Source organism: Electrophorus electricus, chromosome 5, assembly GCF_041902795.1.
Source record: "Electrophorus electricus isolate QZ-2024a chromosome 5, ASM4190279v1, whole genome shotgun sequence".
In the NCBI taxonomy this organism is placed as follows: domain Eukaryota; kingdom Metazoa; phylum Chordata; class Actinopteri; order Gymnotiformes; family Gymnotidae; genus Electrophorus; species Electrophorus electricus.
In genome coordinates, this window is record NC_137501.1 from 5901814 (window position 1) to 5928611 (window position 26798).

At 43.2% G+C, this 26798-nt stretch overlaps 1 protein-coding gene across 6 annotated transcripts; it reads right to left on the reverse strand.

Moving 5' to 3' along the window:
- Positions 1-3093: 3093 nt before the first annotated feature.
- ypel1 (yippee-like 1) lies at positions 3094-25812 on the reverse strand. Of its 6 annotated transcripts, XR_014123708.1 has the most exons (6): positions 25167-25811; positions 23642-24452; positions 21081-21374; positions 11428-11471; positions 7523-10843; positions 3094-6736 (listed from the first exon to the last, which is right to left on the reverse strand). XR_014123708.1 is itself a non-coding variant. In XM_081713931.1 (5 exons), exons 2-5 carry the CDS (start codon positions 21195-21197, stop codon positions 6647-6649), a joined length of 360 nt encoding a protein of 119 aa, XP_081570057.1. In that variant the 5' UTR covers positions 21198-21374; positions 23642-23858; the 3' UTR covers positions 3094-6646. The 6 variants fall into 6 exon arrangements, 1 of the variants encoding a protein (XP_081570057.1); XR_014123711.1 differs by lacking the exon at positions 23642-24452 and having other exon boundaries at positions 21081-21284; positions 25167-25812; XR_014123709.1 differs by lacking the exon at positions 23642-24452.
- Positions 25813-26798: the final 986 nt, after the last annotated feature.

Below are 26798 nucleotides of genomic sequence, written 5' to 3' on the forward strand. Positions count from 1 at the left end.
TGACATGTATTATGTATTGTGTGTTAATGTACTTCCTTTCTTAGTAAATCAGTAAAGGATACTGTAACAAAGAGAGTGCAAAAGAGCGAGAGAGAGAAAGAGAGTTGTTTCCCAACTCAGAAAGAGGGAAGTTCAGTTCTGACGGGAACTACTAAGCATGGTTTATGATCCATTGTTCAAAAAGCCCTTCACTGGGGTCAAAGTGCATGTTTAGATGTGTGTGTTTATACCAGGTACACTCCTGAACCTTGGAGGCCAAGGGGTAGTAGATTTACAAATGTGTGTGTTTCTACTGTACATAAACCAGGAAACCAAAATACATCCGTCTCACCAACTAAACACACTCACACTCTTTCTCTGTAACAGAAGGTTCCATTCAGTAGGCTGGAAGATCTGGGATTACAGACCTTGCTCTCCAGCCTGTCTGAGCCCATAAGGGAGTATAACACATTTACATTTCTGGCATTTAGCTGCTGCTTTTATTCAAAGCAACTTAGTTATGACTGAACACAACTTGAACAAGGTTAAGGATCTTGCTCAGGGGCCAAACAGTGGCAACTTGGTGGTGGGTCTTGAATCAGCAACCTTCTGATTTCAACTACCTTAAAGGCCTTTAACACCTTGAGGTATTGATATTGTTCTGTTGTGAGCAATATGTGTTTAAAGAAAGAAGGGGGTCTTTTAGGGTTTCGGGGATGCCAAAGGTCCAAGTAGTTGTATCATCATAACGATTTCAGAACTGAGAACTGATCATCCAGACCCCAGTTCCTAACATGAAGGAAGGAGATGAAGACAGTGGTAAACATATCCTGATACTACATACTACCCAGAACATGCTGCAGTTAACAGTGGTATGAAAAAGTGTTTGCCCCCTTCCTGATATCTTTTTTTTTGCATGTTTGTCACACTTAAATGATTCAGATCATCAAACAAATTTAAATATTAGACAAAGATAACACAAGTAAACACAAAATGCAGTTTTTAAATGAAGGTTTTTATTATTAAGGGGAAAAAAATCCAAACCTACATGGCCCTGTGTGAAAAAGTGTTAAAACAAATTAACTGTGGTTTATCACTTCTTTGGAAAGCTGAGTTCAATTTCTCAAGCCACACCCAGACCTGATTACTGCCACACCTGTTCGCAACCAAGACCTGTCTGACAAAGTGAAGTAGACCAAAAGATCCTCAAAAGCTAGACAGCATGCTGTGATTCAAAGAAATTCAGGAACAAATGAGATACAAAGTAATTGAGCTCTATCAGTCTGGAAAAGGTTATAAAGCCATTTCTAAAGCTTTGGGACTCCAGCGAACCACAGTGAGAGCCATTATCCACAAATGGTGAAAACATGGAACAGTGGTGAACCTTCCCAGGAGTGGCCGGCTGACCAAAATTACCCCAAGAGGTCACAAAAGACCCCCCAACAACATCCTGCAGGCCTCACTTGCCTCAGTTAAGGTCAGAGTTCATGACTCCACCATAAGAAAGAGACGGGGCACAAATGGCCTGCATGGCAGAGTTCCAAGACATAAACCACTGCTGAGCAAAAAACATAAAGGCTCGTCTCAGTTTTGCCAGAAGACATCTTGATGATCCCCAAGACCTTTGGGAAAATACTCTGTGGACTGACAAGACAGAAGTTGAACTTCTTGGAAGGTGTATGTCCCATTACATCTGGTGTAAAAGGAACGCAGCATTTCAGAAAAGGAACATCATAACAACAGTAAAATATAGTGATCGTAGTGTGATGGTCTGGGGCTGTTTTGCTGCTTTAGGATCTGGAAGACTTACTGTGGTAAATGGAACCATGAATTCTGCTGTCTAAGAAAAAATCCTGAAGGAGAATGTCCATCTGTTTGTGACCTCAAGCTGAAGCGCACTTGGGTTCTGCAGCAGGACAATGATCCAAAACACACCAGCAAGTCCACCTCTGAATGGCTTAAGAAAAACAAAATGAAGACTTTGGAATGGCCTAGTCAAAGTTCTGACCTGAATCCGATTGAGACGCTGTGGCATGACCTTAAAAAGGCGGTTCACGCTCGAAAACCCTCCAGTGTGGCCGAATTGCAACAATACTGCAAAGATGAGTGGGCCAAAATTCCTCCACAGCGCTGTAAAAGGCTCATTGCCAGTTATCGCAAACACTTGATTGCAGTTGTTGCTGCTAACCAGTTATTAGGTTTAGGGGGCAATCACTTCTTCACATGGGGCCATGTAGGTTAGGAATTTTTCCCATTTATAAAAAGTTTCATTTAAAAACTGCATTTTGTTTACTTGTTATCTTTGTCTAATATTTAAATTTGTTTGAGCGGAAACATTTAAGTGTGACAAACATGCAAAAAAATAAGATCTCGGGAAGGGGGCAAACACTTTTTCATACCACTGTACATGAAAATGAACTGCAGCTGCATGCGCAGATGTTCAGCACTACTGAAACAATAGCACACATGTGGTATGTGATAAATGGAAGAGGCTAGCAGAGAGTCTGATCGGTGTACTATTCTGGCATACTGCTGACTTTGATGGCATGAGGCCTTGGACATCTCCAGAGTACTTTGGAAATGTTATGGAACCCAGCAGGGAACTAGAAAAGCAGCTCTGCTAAGTTTCTCATGAGTCTACTGAATTAAGTGCCTTAGCCCACTGACCCACATGCTTATAAAGTTCATTACAGCAGAAGGGCTCTCCAGTCATCCATGAACTGTTGGTGAAGACAGAAATGCTAAACACTTTGCCTTAAATGAATAACCCAAATGGTGGTAGTTTATCCATGGCAGACTGGTTTCTAAGGTAACTAAAGGAAGTCATATAATTACTGGGGGGAAAAACGTTCCTGGAATGAGCCACACCCTTCCTCCCAGTGAACTAAACATTACTACCTGATAAAGTGAGGCGATTTTCAAGGATTTCTACCCACTACTTAGTACTTAATTTTATTGCCATTTAAACAACTTCCCTGACGACATCACAGAATGGTCAGACTTAAGATTTTTAGAATTAGCAATATCCTGTAGTAAAATCAAGCCATCATTAAAAGGTTGGTGTTCTCCAAAAACAATGTTTAACAGCAACAAAAAATATGTTAAACCAAGCCCTTCAAATGCCATTTAAGCTTTATTGTGGTATGATAGTTTTTACAATACAGTGAAAAACAGACAAATGTGACATTTTTACTGGAACAGAATGCAAAGCAATGCAATCAAGTAGAATGGAGAAAAAAGCAATGCATTGATGCTTTGAAGAAAGAAAACCAAAAAACGGGCACAACTTATATAGCCATTAGGAATACATGCGTTTAACAGTCCTAGGAAAATAACTCTTCAAACTTACAATCATTTCCTTTTCTTATCTATGATGCCTTAAACCTAAATACCTTTTGCATGATGAATCCTATAGATTGAAGTTTTCTAAAAAGTTTAAAACCAGTGCCAACAAAGAAAATGGCTAAGTGGGGGTAAACTAAACTTAAAAATAAATAAACAACCATTAACAGAAATATCAGAACCTGGTACTTAAGAATATCACACTTGATTTTTGGTTTTCCTAAGTGGTTGAATTTCCAGCAGTTGAGACGTTCTTGATTGCGACTATACCTGTGACACACAGCGGCGCGCTGAACTACGGGACCCTTAAACAAAAGCAATTATTTGGCGCACAGTGACAGGGACACTGTCCTCGCTTGCTTCCTGTGTGTCTGTCTGCATGTTTGTCAATTCTCCTGGTGCAAAAGTTTTGTCAGGTGAATCCAGCTCACCGCTGTACAATACTAAACTGGGACCAGCAGACTTGGTCTCAGCAACAGAACCAGAAGGGAGGAGAAGCGACTCTTCAGATGAAAATAAAAAGCCTCATTTTCACCACTACGTTACAAGACAGCAAACAAAGCAAGTCTGAAAGAAAATAAAGAAGGAACATGACAGTCAACAACTAAATGTCATGAACAACGAGAGGAAAACTAACCAAACACCTGCACAAGGTTATTCTCTCTCTCTCTCACACACACACACACACACACACAAAGCCAGAAGTACAGTCAACAAAAGTGCTTCAAGTCAGGGAAGTAAAGGAACTAAACCAGTAGAAATATGTATATAAAACCTTAAATATGTTACTTTATGTACAAAACTGAGACAGGGACAATGTCGTCTGTAACTCTTGCTGTTATCTTTTTCAAGTAGGATATCTCTACAACTATTTGTTTGCATTTACTTTGACTGATTAAAAGGTCACGTGACCGGACTGACCTTAACGGCGATGAACGCTAACTGAGGGTTTGTCACCGACTCAATTCCTTACCTCCAACTCCCAAAGCTTCATAATAATCCATTTGAACTCATAGAAATCTACAATATATGACCCTCTTTCTTGCAACTGGAAGAAAGCCCCACCCTTTCCATTTGAATAACTCAAAAAAAACAAAAAAAAAAACAAAAACCCGACCCCTTTAATGCTCTGCATAATACAACCACTAATTTGATAACTCCAACTCTGAAAGCTAGAACTACAAAATATATTGGACCATACGCTTCTGAATATAGTCTTCAGTTGATAAACGTTCTGTGAGGTTATGAGTTTTCTTTTATTTCTTTTCTTTTTTGCCCAAATGGGCAACCATAGATGCACTAGATTTATGGAGTCATGCACTGCACAACAGAGAAGGATTTTTTTTTCCCATTTGAAGAGGCACAAGATTCATGTTGCTTAGAGGCAAAGGCGTGAGGGGAGGACCACATGAAGGACTGAGCCACTCGCATGCGCGCTCACGCGGCCTGGGTAAAGTGCAGGTGGTGTAAAGTGAAAGCGAAAGTTACGGATTGCGTTTGTTTTAATAGCAGCACGGTTTTTTGTTGGTTTTTTTGGGTTTTTTGTTTTTGTTTTTGTTTTTTTGCAATACGTCGTTTTTGTTATACCCTCCTGCATTTAAAGAAGGGCTTTGATTCTTAGATTGTTAGTAATGTCTACTTCTCATCCACATTCTTGATCAAATCGACAAAATACTAGTGTATTCAAAATACGCCACGTGCTTGCAGCTCTTTAGGGAAAAGCACCAAAAACAGACAAAACTGAGTTTTGAGTTTACCGATTCGTGAACAAAAAACAAAATGTAAAAACAGCAAAGTTTATAATCTAAAGGGAGATGATCATGCCAGCAATCACCCAACCCTCATTCAAAGCATGTAATACAATCACACGATTTTTCACGAAAGGCCATGAAAACCACACAGACTTTTGCCTCTAAACCCCACGAACAAGGCCTCTGCAAAGTGCAAACAAAGTAACTGCATTCAAGTATGCCATAACGTAATGCGTGAAGCACACCTGCACGTGGCTGACATGCATGCGTGTGTCCGAACATATGCATAAGCACGCGCGTAATCACACGAGCAAAAATAAAAAGAAAGAAAAAATCCCCAAGAAACAATATATCCGTAAAGACTTGTAACCATCAGAAACGACATGATGCATCTGACAAAAGGTAGCGTCGCGTGTTGCGAGACGTGCGATTCAGCACCCCACACCCACCGCTGTCTGGTGCGTTCAGACATAAAAAAGACAAATTCAACTTCATTTACTTATTAGTACTGATGCAAAAATGGAACCTGCCACAAATGCCACCACTACCACTAAAAGCTACACGTTTCGCATGACTGCGCCTACAGCATCAGTTACAGCTAGAGGCGGGACCAGCTCCTGCTCTGCCTTCAAACTGTACTGTATCGGAGGGTCACACAAATTGCACAGTGAAGTCATTGTAGGAAGAGGGGAAAGACCATGAAAAGCAAAGGAGTAGAATCGCAAATACGACAGAGTAAACTATCAGGCCTATGTCAACAAATACAAAATGCCACTGCAGTACTTCAACTCCACCCACTGGCCCGCCCCCTTTCCCTAAGCCCATCCCACAGAATTCGTGATGCTGCTACATAGCTCCACCCCTTTCCACACACCAAACCCAAATAGCCGTTTTCGTGTCAATCATTTCTGCCTAGTGTACCCGGACATCCCCCAGTCCCAGAGCCTCCTGCCATTCCAACACAGAAGGAATGAGCACACTCATAAAAGACACGTCTCTGAGACGGAGGGGAAAAAACACTAAACTGTCACTTCAGTCTGATGGGGGAAATTCAAGAATCCTGCATTAAAAGAAACATTACAAACACACGTTTGCTCTCTCTCTCACACACACACACACACCTCGTCATTCGCTGCTCATCCACAATGAGAGGGGTAAGAAAAGAAAGATGATACTGTTAACAGCTTGTGACGGGTGGTGACACATCAGGGTCAAACACACCAAAACCAGTAACCAGTAGAAACCCGGAAGAGAGGCGGAGCAATTCTTCAAGTCTGGATGTGTACGTCTGAGAGGGGAGTCTTGGTGACCACGGATAGCCAGCTGGAATCTCCTTGGGTTTTATTTTCTTCACCCCTCACTCCCCATCCCACACTCCCTTCCTTCCATTTTCAGAGTCTCAGAACGATCCGGTTGAGTCTGTATGTCTCAGGAGAAGGGTAGTGTGTGTGTGTGTGTGTGTGTGTGTGTGTGTGTGTGTGTGTGTGTGTGTGGTGTCACTCTGATGTCCGCTACAAAGCGGCCCAAGAGGTCACTGAGCAGAGGGGAAAGTGGGCGGGGCAGTGGGCGGGGCTTCACTCCCAGCCGTTGTCCTTGATCATGTGTGCCAGCTCAATGATGAATTTGCCCTCTTTGTATTTCTGACTGCTCTCAAAAGCGTGTTCCTGTCAAAACGAGAAGACATCAATCTCTCATTTACTTAATTAGTATATCAAGCTATGCTTGTAACAAAAACACCCCCCCCAACCACAATTACCATTAGAACCCAAAAAACTGTTAAGACAAAGCTGCATGTCTTACTAATCTATTAGTGTTTAGCACACAGCAAGCTCAGATACCTGATACCAAGATATATAAATAAACAACTAAACATGTGTGTGTACGTGCGCGACATATACACACACACACACACACACACACACACACACACACACACACACACACACACACACACACACACACACACACACGCGCGCGCAGGATCAAATGAACTCCTTTTCACTCCAACTCAGGACACTAAGAGAGCCCACGGGACAAACATATAGCAACAAAAAACAAACCAACAAATGTCACCACTGTTGTCTTTTGAATGAACACTTAAGGCTGGGTTGGCTAGAGCAGGCGGGGGTCTGTGCAACTCCCGTGCCCTGGTCACACATTTAGAATCATTTTAGATGATTAAAAAAATGTTTTATTTAGAAATCCCTGACAGCAATCTGAGCCAAGCTTCAATGCTGAGCCAAGCCAGTTGGAGGTAGCTCAGTGCAGCGTGCCACTGTGCTTTCTGACCCACACGTCCAGACAGAAGCTTGCCCAACTCCCCAAGCTCCCAGACCCCTACAGCTGCTTAGGTTGCCTGAGGCTGGCTGTAAGACTAATGCAGAAGACTCCGCCATGGTTTCTACCAGCATTGGACAATTTAAAATGTTCTTTTTGGAACATGCACTTACTCTCATGGAAGCCTTGCAGCAGATACACGATCCTCTAGACTCTATTCAGCAGAGTCCTGACCAGCGTTCTGGGGACACTTAAATCTCTTGAGGCCTCTGCATCAGACCATAGTGACAGGATCGTCCAGTTGGAAACCGAATGTAAATCTCTGAAGGTAAAAATTTCTGTACACTTGGAGAAACTGGACAACCTGGAAAATCATTCTAGTAGGTTTAATTTGAGTTATCGGAATTCTAGACAGCACGGAGGGTGCATAATTGGTGGGCTTTATGAGAGAGATGCCTTCAGAGGTTTCTGGCCCTGAGCAGTGAAAACATAAACACATCCAGGTGAGGTGTCATAAGCTGGGCCAGTCAGAGGCAGATGGTGGATCCAGTTTCAGTACACTGAGGCCCTTCATCATACGCTTTCATTAGTTCCAAGATAAGGAGCAAGTTTTCAGTAAGGAGGGCTTGTCATTTCATGGCCACAAAATCAAGGTTTTTTTTATTTTATTTACAGTGCCGTGCTCTCTGGGAGGGGATCCATGTCTTGATATCGTCTTATATAAAAAAAACAATATTTTTGTTGTTGTTTAACATTATATGTGTTTAACACAAAGTTATTAGAGTTATCTCCTGGAATGATGATGGCCTAGAGTCATGGCCTGTTCTTATTACACATTTTTAAATTTTAATCGCAGGTATAGTTTTTCTCCAGGAAACTTGTGTATCTAAAGTGTCTAAATACATTACATTGTGTAAAACCTGGGTTAATCAAGTGTTGCACTCAAATCATAATATGCAGGCCGGGGGGTGCTGCTGCCATTCTGATCAATAAGAGGATACATTTGTTACCTGAGATATATATGATTAGAATGAATAGTATATTATTGTAAAAGGCCTCATTTCACTTGAATAAGATAAACTGGTTAATATGAATGCCCCCAATTCAGATATAGGTTTTAGGAACATACCTATTTCTGTTGCCTCTATTTTACACACATACACAAATAAAACCCCCCGTACACACAAATATTAATAAGGAGAGATAACTTCAGTGCTAACATCAATTTCTTGTCCATGAAAATGGAGTCCGTCATCCAGGTTGATGATTTGGCTCGTTATTTGTTATATCTGATCACGCGGCCGTGTTGTTGGATATTAGTATACTTGTCGTCAGAGAGACTATCCTCAATGGCTCTTTAACCCTATGTTGCTTTCTGCTGGGAATGCTTTCAATTTACTTTCCAGAGTTTTCTGTTCCTCCCTTTACACCTCAGATAGCCCAGTCAATAGCAATATCATGCACTCTTTCTTAGATCATTAAAATGTCTGGTATTGGACTCTGCTACAGTCACCTGCCAGGAAATGTCTAAATCTATTAATGCTGTGAATATTGGCGAAACTCCCGGTCCTGATGGCTTCAGAATAAACATTTATAATAGATTTTGAGACCAGCTGTTATTGACCCTTAACACAGACCCAAGTTGTAATTGCACTCCTATACCATCCTATTAGTTTACTCTGTAATAAGCATAGGTTTGGCTAAGTCCTGAATAAACACTTACAAGGTGTTCTTCCTTCAGGTGTACTATAAAATCAAACAAGTTAAAGTAATTTCACTGATTTCCAATATCCAAAGACACTTCTGACTTGTCCCAGGTATTACAAGCAGTTATTTCCTTTGATCACATAGAATGGGATGTTCGCATTACAGTTTGGTGATAGCCATTTGATCCGGGAAATGAAGGTTTCTCCAGCGCCATTAACTGGCGTTTGCACCAACTCTGTCTGCTCCTCTCTCCTCTTGCACTGAGGTGCTCGTCAGGGAAGCCCTTCTTCACCTCTGCTCTTTAATTTGGCACCAGATCCTCTCTCAGTTGCCCTCCATTCTGCCTCTTGCTTGCACGAGTTTGTTCGTCATCGGTTTAATTCTGAAGCCTCCTTTTACACTAGTTATCATCGAAATTCGACAAATGCTTTTTTTCAGTTGTTTCCACAGCTGCCTGTAGATTTACCTTGGGAATTATTTTTTTTTTAAACTACAGTTTATGCTGACATAAAAAGGGTCATTTGGATGCTTTATAATATTTTATCTCTTTCAGAAATGGATATTTCCAAGACTGGGGCTAAGTGGGAGCTAAAACATTTGTCCCCTGTGGGCTATTTTGGGCATTTCTGCTGACCGTACTACATTTAAGTCGTGAGAACGGGATACTACTGCCTTTGCACTACTTTTGGAAAGGTGCAGAACACTTATCAGCTGGATGTCCTCCACTCGTCCAACTTACTCCCTTTGGCTGACAGATGTGGGCTTTTTTCTGCATCGCGAAAGGAGAAGTTTAGTCGTGGTGGGTCCACAATTTACACAGGCTAGCAGCCTTTCATTGGACATTTTAAGACACCTCCTTAACCACACAGCTGGTGGACTTTCATTCATTGCTATTATTATTTCTATTTCGTGTGTGTGTGTGCGTGCGTGCGTGTGTGTGTGTGTGTGTGTGTGTGTGTGTGTGTGTGTGTGTGTGTGCGTGCGCGCGCGCGCTCGCGTGCGTGCGTGCGTGGGTGTGTGCGTGCGTGCGTGCGGGTGGGTGTGTGCGTGCGTGCGTGCGTGTGTGTGTGTGTGTGGGTGTGTGCGTGTGTGCGCGCGTGTGTGTGTGTGTGTGTGTGTGTGTGTGTGTGTGTGTGTGCGTGCGTGCGGGTGTGTGCGTGCGTGCGTGCGAGTGTGTGTGTGTGTGTGTGTGTGTGTGTGTGTGAGTGTGTGTGTGTGTGTGTGTGTGTGTGTGAGTGTGTGTATGTGTGTGTGTGTGTGTGTGTGTGTGTGTGTGCGGGTGTGTGCGTGCGTGCGTGCGTGCGTGCGTGCGAGTGTGTGTGTGTGTGTGTGTGTGTGTGTGTGTGAGTGTGTGTGTGTGTGTGTGTGTGTGTGTGTGTGTGTGTGTGTGAGTGTGTGTATGTGTGTGTGTGTGTGTGTGAGTGTGTGTATGTGTGTGTGTGTGTGTTTCTTAATCTGTCTTTGGCAGGCTGGGGAAGGGAGGTGGCTGTATTGACATACTTGATGATTTTTGCATCATTGCGACCCATATAAATTGTTAATAAGAGTTCACCTAAAACCTTTAACAAGGCTTGTTAGTGGGCTGATTCTTCCCCACAAGTCTAAGAGATCCCCTAAGCCACACAAACATGTTCCCAGTCTGGGCTGGCAGAAAGGAGGAAGAGCAGGAGGAACGTACGTATTTCCAGCCCAGAGTGGTTTTACAGTTTTCACAGTAGATGTCTGCCACGGCGTGTAAACCTGTGAGGAGAACCCTCTCCTCGGCTGGGCCACAGCCCACATTCACGCTGAAACAGAGAGAAAGACAGAGAGAGAAGTTGCTTTATCTGCCAATAGCTTAACACTGACCACTCACTGAACCCTAAACAAAAAGCATGTTAATCTATAACCAGCAAAAGAGGTGATTTATAGGGTTGTGGACCATTATGTTGTTTGGGATTGCTAAGGGAAAGGGGATATTCATTCCCTCCACTTCAGTTTGTTTCTCTTGGCTTCTTTCAATGTTATCTTATATTACACATTTAATTCTGTTCACAGATAGTTTTGCCAGGTAGTAACCGAGCTAGTCCAACAAAAGTCTGTACAGTCACAAGTTCAATTAGAGAAAACAACAGGTTCAGTTACCAGCAGCTGTTCATCCTCATGACTACTGTTTCTAAAACAGAATTTGAGCTTGGCTTAGTGACTGTGCATGCACACACTCCGGTCTACACTCTATAAAAGACAAGTAGGTCTGTTTCTCTCTCTCGCTCTCTCTGCAGCTGAGTGTTTTAGTGTTTAAACAGCTATTATGTCTAGATGGCCATATTGAGGATGGACTTGGGTGGCAGATGTAGACACCGATGGACAGGTGGAAGAGGTTAACACTCACACTGAGTTGAAGAGGTAGGCACGTCCCTGGCTGCCTTGGAATGACTGAAGAGACAGATGGGGAGAGAGAGAGAGGAAAAAAATGTTAGATTTGACATAGATAGCCATGAAATCCAGATACAACAGCTGTGTGTGTGTTTTGATATTTTTGTAAAGTACTGGCTTAGTGTAAGATTTTCAGTGTACCATTTTATTCTGTATTTGTATGATACATTTTGTATGTCTGTGTTTAACATTTGCTAGGAAGCTGTAGTTTACTGTACAGGTAGGTAGGTACAGTTGTGCTCATAAGTTTACATACCCTGACAGAATTTGTGATTTTGTTATTTTTTTTCAGAGAATAATAATGATAATACAACAACTTTTCTTTTATTCACGTTTAGTGGTTGGGTCAAGCCATTTATTATCAAACAATAGTTTTTGCCCTTTTTAAAATCATAATGACAACAGAAACAACCCAAATGACTCTGATCAAAAGTTTACATACCCAAGTCCTTAATACCGTGTATTGCCTCCTCTAACATCAATGACAGCTTGAAGTCTTTTGTGGTAGTTGTGGATGAGGAACTTTATTTTCCCAGATGGTAAAGCTGCCCATTCTTCTTGGCAAAATGCCTCCAGTTCCTGTAAATTCTTGGGCTGCATGAACTGCACATTAGAGATCTCCCCAAAGTGGTCAATGATATTGAGGTCAGGAGACTGAGGTGGCTACTCCAGAACCTTCACTTTTTTCTGCTGTCGCCAATGACAGGTCGACTTGGCCTTGTGTTTTGGATCGTTGTCATGTTGGAACATCCAAGTGTGTCCCATGCGCAGCTTCCGGGCTGATGAGTGCAAAGTTTCCTCCAGTATTTTCTGATAAAATGTTGCATTCATCCTGCAATCAATTTTAGCCACATTCCCTATGCCTGTGTAGCTCACACATCCCCAAAACATCAGCGATCCACCTCCATGTTTTATAGTAGGGATGGTGTACTTTTCTTGAAGCTGGACAACAGAATCCCTAATTTTCCACTTCTTAGAGTTTGAGTTTAGACTTTGAACACTGCTGATTGGCACTCAATTCCTTGGATATCTTTTTATATCCTTTCCCTGTTTTATAAAGTTCAACTATCTTCTCCCACAGATCCTTTGATAATTCTTTTGCTTTCTCCATCTCATGCAGGGGTCTGTCAGGAGCCCAGTAACTTACTGATTGAGAAGCAAACAGATCACAGGTGAGGATGGTTACTTTTAGTAGCCATTTAAACCTGTGTGTCAACTTGTGTGTATGTTATTATGCCAAAGCCTCCAGGGTATGTAAACTTTTAAACAGGGTCATTTGGGTAGTTTCTGTTGTCATTATGATTTTAAAAAGGGCAAAAACAATTGTTTGATAATAAATGGCTTGACCCAACCACTAAACATGAATAAAAGAAAAGTTGTTGTATTATTATTATTCTCTGAAAATGTTTTTTAAAAAAATCACAAATTCTGTCTGGGTATGTAAACGTATGAGCACAACTGTAGGTAGGTAGGTGTGTGCGCACGTGCGTGCGTGCGTGTGTGCGTGCGTGCGTGTGCGTGTGTGTGTGTGTGTGTGTGTGAGAGAGAGAATAAGGGGCTGGTGTTCATGGAAACTCCACCTAACAGTGTCTGCCCAGCTCAAGGGCTCCAACACATGCACTTCATCAATTCATAATATGTATGTGGGTGTGTGTGCGTGCCTGTGTGTGGGTTACTATGAAAAAGCTCTTTTGTTTAGAGGTTTGAGTTCATGTTATACTAGTTTGCATTTACATTACTCTTTGCACTCTTTGTGTGCGTGGGTGTGTGCACGCGTCTGTGTGTGTTATCCTACAGCATTGTGCGCACACAGTGCTCTGGGCAGAAAGAGTGAGAGAACACCAATGCCTTTCTACTTCTCATAAAAACAATAAGAATTTGGAGTGTTTGGCTGGTGTGGTTTCCACTGGCTGTGTCTTTCAGGCTACTTCTGTTCCTGTAATTCCCCAACACTCACTCAGTCACTCTCTGCTCTTCCTTCCTCCTCCTCCTCTCACCCTCTCACTCACAGACCTGGCGATTTTAAAAGGATTAGACTTTAGTTATTTCAGTGTTAACCCACACCCAACAAGCTGGCTGCATCAAGACTGTGTGTTGGCTGTAGTGTCTGCACTGAGAGCCTATCACAGGCCTGCCCTGCAGCCCGCCTACAAACGCACACCTCCGGAGCATGCCTGAATCATGCGCAGGAGAGACCCAACCTCTCCAAACGCACACCTCCGGAGCATGCCTAAATCATGCGCAGGAGAGACCCAACCTCTCCAAACGCACACCTCCGGAGCATGCCTAAATCATTCGCAGGAGAGACCCAACCTCTCCAAACGTACACCTCCGGAGCATGCCTAAATCATGCGCAGGAGAGACCCAACCTCTCCAAACGTACACCTCCGGAGCATGCCTAAATCATGCGCAGGAGAGACCCAACCTCTCCAAACGCACACCTCCGGAGCATGCCTAAATCATGCGCAGGAGAGACCCAACTTCTCCAAACGCACACCTCCGGAGCATGCCTAAATCATGCGCAGGAGAGACCCAACCTCTCCAAACGCACACCTCCGGAGCATGCCTAAATCATGCGCAGGAGAGACCCAACTTCTCCAAACGCACACCTCCGGAGCATGCCTAAATCATGCGCAGGAGAGACCCAACTTCTCCAAACGCACACCTCCGGAGCATGCCTAAATCATGCGCAGGAGAGACCCAACTTCTCCAAACGCACACCTCCGGAGCATGCCTAAATCATTCGCAGGAGAGACCCAACCTCTCCAAACGCACACCTCCGGAGCATGCCTAAATCATGCGCAGGAGAGACCCAACCTCTCCAAACGCACACCTCCGGAGCATGCCTAAATCATTCGCAGGAGAGACCCAACTTCTCCAAACGCACACCTCCGGAGCATGCCTAAATCATGCGCAGGAGAAACCCAACCTCTCCAAACGCACACCTCCGGAGCATGCCTAAATCATGGGCAGGAGAAACCCAACCTCTCCAAACGCACACCTCCGGAGCATGCCTAAATCATTCGCAGGAGAGACCCAACCTCTCCAAACGTACACCTCCGGAGCATGCCTAAATCATGCGCAGGAGAGACCCAACCTCTCCAAACGCACACCTCCGGAGCATGCCTAAATCATGCGCAGAAGAAACCCAACCTCTCCAAACGCACACCTCCGGAGCATGCCTAAATCATGCGCAGGAGAGACCCAACTTCTCCAAACGCACACCTCCGGAGCATGCCTAAATCATTCGCAGGAGAGACCCAACTTCTCCAAACGCACACCTCCGGAGCATGCCTAAATCATGCGCAGAAGAAAGCCAACTTCTCCAAACGCACACCTCCGGAGCATGCCTAAATCATGCGCAGGAGAGACCCAACCTCTCCAAACGCACACCTCCGGAGCATGCCTAAAACAGCCTGCCACAGGAAAGAGTGAACCTCTCCAAACACACACCACACACACTCAAAGGTGTCAATTAATGATCTAATAATTCATTAATCAAGCTAGCAAAGGCAACAAATACTGCTAGGTGACGAAATTCACTATAAATGAAGGTTTGTTTATGTGCATGCATGTGTGCAAAATTATATATCATGCATGAAATTGGATATTATGTACAATATGAGAGTAATGTGATAGACAAGTCTATATGATCTCCAGGCCTATAAAGGATGTTCTGCATTATTTGGATGCAAAATGTACAGATTTGTATAAAGCAGCTCATAACTGACCAATGATGGATGAAAACCACTGATATGAAAATGTTCTTGCTGATTAGATCCATATATTACGTAAATATCCCCCTCTGAAATCAGCCTTTAGGTGTTAATCAGAGAAAGAGCAGCATCCAGGGAACATTAGCTGAAAGACTAATGCATCCAGAGACTGTGTAGTGAAAGATCTGGGGAACTACGTGCTTTCAATAAGCATGCATTAGGGAGAGGCTGCAGAGACATCTGAGGGACATGTGGACGACGCTCCGATCAGTAACGTTCCACTGCCATGCTACTGGGAATGCAAAGCACATGGGAATGGCCTTGAGGGTCCTTCAGAGGATCCAAACACGCAGGTAATGCAGCTGTACTTCCTGTCCTTACAAGAAAAATGACAGCCTAAGCAAAAATAAAAAATAAAAACACCACACTGCAACACAGCCCTACATCAGGCCTGTGCCAGCCCTACACTGGCCGGCCATCCTTGCCAGTTAGCAGGGCCTGCGCAGACAGGAGAATCCGCTTTATTTTTCTACTGCACAGGATTTGGGAGAGAAGCCAGGGGCTTAGCACACACTAACACATACACACAAGCTGGAGCACATAGTGAGGAGCCATTGTGCCACACAAACAACAGCTAAGGCCGGGCCATGCAGACCATGCAGACCATGGGATTCTGCTTGCTCTTCGTCATCACCACAGCACCCAAGGCCACTGGCTCACTGGCTTTGTCGTTTGCTCATATACTATGAGCAAACGACAAAGCACTTTTGTAAGTCGCTCTAGATAAGAGCGTCTGCTAAATGCCGAAAATGTAAATGTAAATGTAAAAGGCAGCTTTCGGAAAGCAGGACTTAAAACAAAACAGAAATGAATAAATAATAAAAGAAAGTGTGAAAAGGTGCATGAGTTACAGTTTTCCTCACGGTTTGTGTGTGCAGGATGCGCAAACAAATACTGCACTTTACATTTCTTCATTTATGTTCTGTGAAAACCCGAATGCATTTCTATGCATAGCAGCACTGAAAAGACGGAAACAGTAAGGCTCCTGGCCAATGGGCCCTATTCCATAAAGGTCATGTGATCCAACCTTAGCCAAAAGGTCAGTACCACACCTTTCCTGCTCCACAGAGCACACCATTACTCAAAGTGGATTTGACTTTTTCCCCGTGAAAAAAACTTTTTTTTAATTCTCACTACTTAAAAGGAACAGATACTTTCATTCTAGTCTGGTATCTGCGCCATGCGAGCCAGAGTGAGAAGGCCGTCCTGGCGCATTTGAGCCGTGAGGCTGGTGGCAAGGCTGTGAGTCGGGCCTGGGGAGATCTGCCGTGATCGGTGTCCATCAGCCCGCTCAACCTTGTGCCATGGCCTGGCGCATTCTCTGGATGCCAGGCCTCAAGCAACTGGCCGACATCCAGTGAAGCAATCCCACAACACACACACACACACACACAGACACACACACACACACACAGACACACACACAGACACACACAGACACACACACAGACACACACACAGACACACACACAGACACGGACACAGACACGGACACAGACACGGACACACACACGGACACACACACACACACACACACAGACACACACACACACACACTTATCTTCAATCACTTCACTTCCTGTGGGCAAGATGAATTCACTTCCTAGTCAAGGGGTACATGAAGTACAAAGCAAGGTGATTATACCTCACTGTGAATTGCATGAAGACAAATTCCACATCCCCTGAGCTTAGTGAAAGCATAACCTTGTCTTAAATGCAGTGCTGGTCTAGTTTATCAAGGTGTGTGAAAGAGAACTGCTATCTTACAACACAACAATAACCTACAGTATTGCCTTCACATGAGCCACTAATAAAGAGCTATTTTTCAACAGTGTCAAAAATGCTGGTCATTGCATTCATTCTAAATATAATGGCACCTACAAAGAGGTTGAAGGGTTTTAAGAATAAACACAAGTCTAGGTCACTTTTAAAAAAAAACAGCAATCGCAACACTCTATCGTCCCCCCACCCCATTCCAAACTGTCACAGAAGATTAGAAAGCATCAGAGCCAGTCTGAGATTTCAGGTCATCTACTGAAATGATGGATTATGTCTGCACCCACGCAAAGGCTCCCCACCAGCCAAACAATCGGGCCGTTCTTCTGCCGGCCGCCACGTGTCTTTACGCCGGAGCTGCTGTGTGCAGATCTCGTCCTACCCGCGCTCTCCTCCTGTGCGGCTGGCCCCGGCCAGTTAAAGCAACCTGAGATCTGCGTTGTTAAAAACAGGACAAGTGGCTCATTTACAGTGGCTGTCAAAGGCCCTTGCTCCTGCACGGAGCTGTGCTCAATAGCGGCTCTGTCCCGTCCCCGTCCAATCAGGGCCCTATTGCAGGTGCAGTTAGGGAGCTGTGATCCTCCAGCTGATAAACAGGGTTGGCTCATCTGTTAGCAGCGCTCAGGCAGAAGGGAGAGAGAGCGGCTTTTCCACTAACAGGATTCAGTCTAACCAGCAAGCCCTAAACAAGTTACTACAGAATAAGGTCATAATGTAACCTTTGAATAAATAAACAGATAAATAATCATTTACTTACACATTTAAATTAAAATGATGAATATCCCATCAGACCTTTTTCGAGGTTAGAATTTACATGCATGCACCCACCAAAACCTGTTACAACAAACTGATTTGAAGAAATTCCTTCAGGACTATGCTTCAACACTTCAGCGCTACAATAAGGCTTGTTATACAGTGACCAGAACCTGAAAGCAGGAACATTGTGTTTGCTTCTCCATCACTGGAGAAACAGACGGATGGCCTGTGTGGGATCTGGGCTAGAGAACTCAGGGCCTTAGCCACTTGACAACCGAACACCAGCCAGTCTCGTCTGATGCCACTCCAGAAGTTGTGAGCTGTTCATAAGCCAGCAGAAGCCAGCTAATGCACTGTGTTAGCGCTGCTACCAGTCTGGACCACCTTCTGGACAACCAGAACAGTGATACCTCGTATCGGCATTGGATACAAAGGGACATAATCAGCTTTCTGAATGTGTGGTACACCAAGGACACATTTGGGGTTAAAGCCTTTCAAAGATTCTATAAGTTGGCTTCTTTTATTAATGTAAAAATGTGTAATGGACAAAGTCACAAAGTTTAATAGTTTTTAAAAATATGACACCTTACTGTTCTAACAGTACCCATTGTTCTTTGAGCACTTTGAAAACTGGATCATTGACAATGGTATCTTTAACTAAATGTCCAGTCGTGTAATAGAGTTAAGAATTGTTGAGGTACTCTTGGTGTATTTTTCAGTTTTTGCCCTCACAACAACCTCCTAATTCCTCCAATACAAACATAAACAAAGGCTTTCTCACTGTACAGACCAACACAAAGTCCTTAGCATGCACTAGAGAGAAGGTCCAAGATTCAGACCATCATCTTCCCAATGTTACAATCAGCTTATGGGCAATGTTCTGGCTATTGTGGAAGGGAGAGGGGAGGAATACATAACCAAGCAGGGTACATCTAAAGGCCACTGTCCATCCTATCCACTCCAACTCACATCCATAAAGCATGTAGAACTTCTCAAGTGCTAAAAGCACAAAGTCACTGCACTCTTTCAGACATGTGGGCAGTGTTATCTGATACGCCAATGACCCATTTGGGCTGCTATGACTTTAAAAAAAAAAAATAAAAATAAAAATTTTAATCATGAAGATGCTTCTGTGTGGAAGACACCTTGTTGGAACAATGCAAAACAGTTTTTGAGGTTGAGGGAGACCAGTGTGAGACCAGTGTGAGACCACCATGATACCAGCGTGAGACAACGCTGAGAAGTGTCCACCTGTTTGATGTGCCCTCTCACGGCCTCTCAAATTCTCAGCAATTCTACATTACAAATTGTAATTATGAGCTTATGGACTGCAGTCATCTGCTTAGTCTGTTAAAGTTGACAGCAATGGAGAATGTGTGATAGGAGGCTGGAACTGGCTCAAGTTGCACAACCTGAATATCAACATGCAGCTATTACTGTTAAATTCCAGCTGATAAACACCAACATACTGCCTTGGTTGTCATGGCCACTGCTAAACCTTAGGCAAGGTGCATTATATCTCCATGAGGATTGCTTACCTATACAGCAGTGTGGCTGCTACTCTACAATAAGCCGATAGGAGATGGGTATGGTCGATATGATCGCAGGGCTGCTGTTTTGTTTGAATGGAGCGTTTTTTGTTTGAGCTTGTGTGGGTCACAGTGTGCAGTACGCTCTGAAAATGTCAGCGATGTGTATATGCATTTAAAAATAGTCTCAGGCTGAAAACACAGTCTGCAAACAAATCAGCAAAGGACAGGGACCTCCCTCACTTTCTAACGGACTGGGGAAACGAGTGAGCAGTCATTCCGCTGCCACTCGCAAATGATAGAATAAAATTCACTGTGTAACTTGGCAATCGTAAAGAGGAATGTTCAGAACATGTTCAACATGATTCAGATTCAGGTTGCCACACAGTAGCAATGAAAAGTTTGTTTCCCCAAGTTCACAAGTTCAATGCTTGCGCATTAGCTGTACCACAGAATCATGGAAATGACTCAAAACAAACAGCTCACCATGGAACAGGAAGCACTGCCACAGGCCAAACAATCTTTGCATTATCACTTTCACATTTATTTTGTCTAGTCACTATTCACTACAATTTTGTGTCAGTTCCACATTTTCTTTAAAACAAGGTAACAAAGGTGTAACAAGATAAAAGTCAACCATTTAAAAAAAGGTGGCTCACACACAAAAAAAAACAAACAAACAAATACACAAATACAGCAAACAAGCAAGGAAACGTAAACGAAAGCCTCCAGAACTATCAAAGAGATCCTGTTAGCACTTTGGCCAGGAGGGACTGAGTCTGACAGATGCTGTGCATGCTGGGAGTGGGATCATCTCTGACTGTTGTGTTACTGGTGTAGGTATGTGGCACAGTCACACATGCCCCCAGGACTAATGAACTCTCTTGACTGCGGACAACTCTGGATGCAAGCAGCTGGTATGAGGTTTGGGCAGGTTTGTGAGAAGCAGCAAAACCAAACGGGTAGGTCAACAACAACAACAAAAAAAAAACTCATTAAAGAAGGATGACAGGGGACAGTAGGGGAAGGAGTAGAGTGTATTGCCTAGAAAAGGTGGTGTCATTGTGTTACTAGGTGGTGTCATTGTGTTACTAGGTGAGTGTCATTGTGTTACTAGGTGAGTGTCATTGTGTTACTAGGTGAGTCATTGTGTTACTAGGTGAGTCACTGTGTTACTAGGTGAGTGTCATTGTGTTACTAGGTGGTGTCATTGTGTTACTAGGTGAGTCACTGTGTTAGTAGGTGGTGTCATTGTGTTACTAGGTGGCGTCATTGTGTTACTAGGTGAGTGTCATTGTGTTACTAGGTGGTGTCATTGTGTTACTAGGTGAGTGTCATTGTGTTACTAGGTGGTGTCATTGTGTTACTAGGTGAGTGTCATTGTGTTACTAAGTGGTGTCATTGTGTTACTAGGTGGCGTCATTGTGTTACTAGGTGAGTGTTAGAATGTGTATATCTGACAGTGTGTGAGTATGTCTGTGTAAACCTCTGTATGTATATGTCAGAGTCATTCCATAGATAGTGACTTTGTGTGTGTGTGTGTGTGTGTGTGTGTGTGTGTGTGCGTGCGTGCGTGTGTGTGTGTGTGTGTGTTCAGAGTTTATTTGTCACATACATAGTCATACATGGTATAACTGCCAGTGAAATGCTTTTTGTAACTGCTCTGTCCGTGGCTGAGGAGAGATGCAGGGGAATGGAATGCAGTTTACTGTATAAATAAATATGTTATGTGCGTGTGTGTGCGTGTCCATGCTTCAGAGCCATTTGCCCACCTTCGAGATGAGCTCATCGTGGTTGGCCAGATGTGCTCGACAGTGGATGCAGCTGTAGGTACGGTGGCAGCTGGGCAGGTAGGCCTGGAAGGTCTTGGACTTGGTCATCTTCACCATCTCACAGTCACGGCTCTCCTCACTGGGCTCTTCGGCGCTGGCGCTGGACGAGTTGCAGCTCTGCTGAACTTGCTGACAGAAGAAACACTGGAAGATGCAAGCAAAAGCCGTCGTTGTTGTGGAGTGGGTGTGTGGGACGCTCCACACAAACACCACAGGAGAAAAAAAAAAAAAAACCTTCGGAGAATTGGGGAAGGGGAGAAAGATAAAGAAAGAGAAAGTGGAGGGAAGGAGAGAGAGGGAAGGAAGAAGAAAAAGAGTGATCACTCCAAAGTGTTACACACAGCCTCAGCCTGCAAGAGGTCAAAGGCTAATAGATACCCAAGATGAATACACATTAAAACACTGTTCATAAAAGGATGATTTCAGAAAGGTTCATATAAACTGCAAAAAAAAATAAAAAATAAAAATGCATTAACAGTATCAAAATCTTACATAAATCTTATCTGTGAAGCAACGTCTTAGCTTTAAACCCTGATCAGGAAGTCAAGAGAACCTAATCATTTCCTATTCTCATAGGTGAAGTTACACTGACCTGCAAGGCAATGAAGTCACTGTGCAAATCTAATGATGTGTGAATAATAATGTTTTTCTCCTCTCTAGTTAGTACCACATAGTTCTGCCTTTGGCTCTAAATCTTTTTTAGGAACTTTTTCTAAAAGTGCCAGCAGTCTAGTCAGTCTCACTAGCAATCCAGTCAGTCCTAGCAGGCCTCCCCATACTCAAACAGCTCGCCTCTCCCGTGACCAGACCCATGTCCAGCACATTCGTAGCGAACGTGTCTGTTGGTTATGTCTTTTATAGCGGTGTGTTTGTGTGTGTCCTATTTAATTGTTTGTGGGTACTCATGCTTTGAATGTGGGTTCAGTCTAGCCAGCCCAGTAAAGTGCTTGTTCCAAAATATTTGACGGTTTCACAAGTCCATTCAAAAGTGACAGCATAGTTCTCATCGTGGCGCAGACAATGTGAAATAACAGGAAAGTTGCAGCAGTCCATAAATGGATGGCCCAGTAACACTGTGCAAAAGAAAAACAAAAGCACTTCCGCAGCAGAACAGGAAGTCTGACTGCCGCTTGTGCACGCCAAACGAAGTGCGCGCGCTGCTGCTGCCGCTGGCCGGCGAGTGCCCGAAAGGCGAAAGCAAGCGGAGTATCCCTGAGAATAACGTCTGTACGCGGTGTCAAGACCTACTGTGTAAAACTAAGCCTATTTATGTCTTTGTTGCAACTACAAAACATGTTCGGTTCACTTATTGGCCTAATTAACTGGGCGCACTAAATTATGATCAGGATGTATATAAGCTATAGAAGAGATTCAGCCGTGAATCCGCGGGACTAACTAATCAACATATCTTATTGAGTCTATTGAATGTTGTCAGACCAGAGCTTATCGAAAACGAAGAAAAATACAAATCGAAACCACAGCAAATTATATCGGGGGAGGGGGGGGCGGAGAACGGACGCTATTCACTGTTTAACCATTTACAACGTTTTGGCACTGATCTCAGACAGAAAAACACCAGCACCCACGTTGGTACCTGAACTACAAGTCATTCGGTTCAACAATAACAGGCTACAGTTAACGAGGCTGCTGCCACCAAGTTAAGGGTGTCACGACACGTTAAAGAACAAAGACCGTTCGCCAAGGCAGCATGCTATCCAAGACACGCACAAGGAAGCGCGTTTAAGGAGAAGGCTAAGGAAAGCCTTACAGCTGCTACGGTTGAATTGGGGCAAAGAATAAAACCTTTCTCTGGAAGGCCTCGAATAAGAGCACAGAAATCATGAGAATTGAGCTCCGGTCTTCACAGCTTCTATTAGGTGTGATTACTTTTAATGCAAACTTCCTCGTCTGTACGCTACTCAGGATTCCTCTCCGTGCTTATATATCTTTACTTGTATGTGTGACAACCAGTTACATGACAATACACTAAACATCCAGTCTGACTAATATACTAAAGAGCATTCAGTATACACAACAGTAAAGACGCAAGCGCCCAAAAGTATTGTGGTCAGCGTGATCTTTCAGAACACACAAAGGACAACGCGCAGAACACGAGGATGCAAAACAAAGGGCTCCAGCGTGCTACTTTGTCAACACGGAGGAAGCGCAGCACTGATACAGTTCAACATTTGCGCTTTCACCCAAAGCCGACATGACGACGAGTGTGAAACTATATTTATTCTGGTATCGTTATTTAATCAGTGAGTGGCAATCGGCTTGATTATGAATTACTTTTTTGTTGTTGTGTGTGTGTAATAACTAACGATCATTAAGGCGCTTGGAACTAGCTAAACATTTCCTCTTTCTAGGTCAATCGACAGGGAAACAGACAGTAATCAGAGACACCTGCCATTACAGTAACAGTAAAAAAATATATACACTGTCCTGTTCTTTTAAATCCAGAAGCTCTGTAATAAAGATTAAAAAGCCTCTTATCTCACCTGCAGAGGATCCCCTCAATGTAATGCGTGGCATATATTTTTACACTGCAGAGCTGGATAACAGTTTTCACAGTAGGCTGCGGGCTGTTAGATTATTGTCTTCTCTCAATTGAAATAGTGCACTGAATCCCTGAAAACCCTGAATAGATTGCCACTGTGTCCTGTGTGCCAGATATCGTGTTCATTTCTGTGGTCTTTGTTGTACTCTTTGTGTTTGTGATGATAAACGTCACGAGTAGGACGGACCGTGGATTGATTGGCATTTAAAAGCTCCAATAAGGAGCTGCTGAGGAGGGCTCCAAGGTAAACCAGAACCCGGATGTGTAAATAAATACAAGGTGATGACCAAATAGGTTGAGATATTGATCACTGCTTTGTTACCAATAGTTGGATGAATGTCCACATAAATATAGCTTAGCCAACACAGTGAGCGTGGTCCCTCTGAATTTTATTTAGCATCCTAAATAAAAATGACAAATGATCCAAAGATAATGCTATTATAGTCTTGTAGTATGTCAGAAAAAAAAATGCTTGGTTCGATTTTCTGTGCCTGATTCAATCTAATGAATATAAATGTTTAAGTGCAGACCCTCCTCTGATATCACTTACATTTGTGTTAGGCTATTCCTAGACGCTTAAGATGAAAAGAAGAAAAAAAAGACCTTATGCTATAAGTATTAAGAACTATGTGTCATCATTTACGGCAAATAAACAGATTACATACATATTAGGGCAGTATTACAATCCGTTCGTCCATAGCGCGATGAAAAACAGTCCCTCATCTCTATGCGTCAGAGAGCATCTGCTACACCTAATAAATAATAAGTAAGAAGACGGCCTAAAATAAATTACAGCTGCAAATCACCTTGCAGTATAGTAGGAAGCGACGAAAATATTTGTGTCATATTGTTACAACTTGTGTTGGACAGGTTTTGTTTTGGAAACATGCAACTTTCGTACCATATACTGTCGCCAGTGTCACCGTATCAACATTTGGCTACGCTAAAGATCATTTTGCAGATGTGGAAAGGAAGCAAAAGGAAAGGACTTCTTTTACCCACACCGCGCCAATGCTGATCTAATTGTCGGTATCAGTGAACGGGAGAGTGCATGGAATAACATGAAGTCTTCGGCTAAATAAGGAGGCTTGTCGCGTCGCCACCACTGTCCTGATGATGTCATATGTTTTCATCCTGCGATCCCTTTCATAACACTTTCTCGCCACATTGCCAAATCACGATAACTAACATCAATCTATACAAATGGCATTATGCATATAATACCACGCAACATAACACAGCCGGGTCGTACAAAAAGTATATTGTGTAACTATAAAAAAAATTAGGCGCTTCAGTGTGACCTTCGCTAAAGCACTTACAGGCAATCAGTTTTAAGGAAATCATGCAAAGTGCTTTCGTCATTATAAGTCGATTACTGTTTGTATCGACGAAGCATACATTGAAACACGTGAAACTGTGTTTATACATAAATATTAATGCAAGTCCTTGGGCAAAATAACGAATACCTTTTGGGAGGACTTGGAGAAATTGTTTTCCCCACGGCAGGGTTCTTCTCATTCAATAGCGATGAGGTCCCACATGTGTCACGATTGTTCTTTGTTCAGCGTCTTATCATATTTATTACATTTCAAAACCGACTCTGCGGATTTTTCAGTGAGATAACGGTTTGGCTACACGACGATGCAGGGTGCTGTCAATGTGCGCTCCACTCTCACTAGCATTAGAACGCTGGGTCTTCATTCACAAGTTATTTTTCAGTCTGCGCAAGCAAAATCGCCGACCACCGAGCCAGGATTTCCATGAACAACCACATAAAGAACGTATAACTTGCTCTTAGCTCGCTAAACTCTTCGAATTGCGTTGCAGTCTCCAAAATGGAGCCGATCGTGGACACCAGGCAAGAATTGTTTTTATAGGATTTATCGCTGTATTGTCCAAGATTTCAGATGTTGCAAAAACGATGGCGTGTCATGTCTATTCAGTCTGAAAGTAGCAAGTCATTCAAAGATGAACAAAAAGTGATTACAGGTTAATTATTTGCCGCGGTCAACCACACTATTCGTCCGCACTTGCAGATCTTGGCGGACTGATTCAGGTTATTTGGACCGTTTGTTTTGATAGCACCCGCATTAACGCTTCCTTCGAACCTGTTGGGAGAAAATATGTCATTGACGACGTGCCCTTCCACTGGCGTGGGAACCTATCGGAATCAGAGACGTTCGCTTGCAACCAATCCCATAGTGAGATGGTGTTCGTCAGTGATACGCAAAGAGCCAATCACCGCAGCCCATATGGTCCAGACAAACGTAGGACCGCGCTCACAGAGCCAGGCGTGTTTTTGATAATGCGCGCGACCGTCAAAGACACGTGCCGACGTCGTCGCGCGTTCGTGGATGTCCACATCAACGAGACACGTGGTAGAGGTAAACAGTTAAGTCTACACGCGGATCAGTGAAAAAAAAAAAAAAAAACATACTAGCATAAATTCACACCGTATCCTCAGTTTTTAAAATTATTATTTTTATTTATTTTTTTGCTGTTGGGAGAACTGAAGTGCAGCCTTCAGGTTATCGTCCCTTCTTAATGAGCAATTATGTCCTTTGTTTCTTTGTAGAGACTGAATAGCATTCCTCATGTCCTTAGAAGAAACAATCCAGTGGACTACACTTACTCAGCTACTCCGTTTATGTACACATCTAAATCAATTACAGATGATTATTTAGTGTTTGCGTTTAATTAGTGATTCAATCATTAAATTAGTTATTTGGCAAGGGCTAAATAAACCTCACTAGTCTTTGCTGAAATCAGAGACCGTATACACAATAACTGAAATAGGTAGTGCGGCGATACGTCGCCATCTACCGACATAATAAAGGAATAATTTCAAACTAAATTTGTTATTCGCCAAGGAGCCATAATTTCGCAAAAGTATGGTATTGAAATGTCAAGCAAAAATCTTTCTATTGGAGAAAGATACAAATATGTGTATATTAATCTTCGCGGTATTCCTTATGTGCAATTGTCGGTGTGTGAGAATTTCTTCTAAACGTGGCGTAATACGTCCTCCGCGTCAATGGCCTTTTGGTTCTAGAACAATTTCATCGCTGCCATGGCGTGTTTTGAACCCTTTCTAGTTA

Bases quoted from the DNA above. Each gene is read 5' to 3' on its own strand.
- ypel1 (XM_081713931.1), bottom strand. From the start codon at position 21,197: ATGGTGAAGATGACCAAGTCCAAGACCTTCCAGGCCTACCTGCCCAGC. The intron at 10,844-11,427 runs GTGAGTGTTAAC...TCTCTGTTTCAG, and splicing joins GCCTACCTCTTCAACTCAGT to CGTGAATGTGGGCTGTGGCC. The intron at 6,737-10,734 runs GTACGTTCCTCC...TCGTTTTGACAG, and splicing joins CCACTCTGGGCTGGAAATAC to GAACACGCTTTTGAGAGCAG.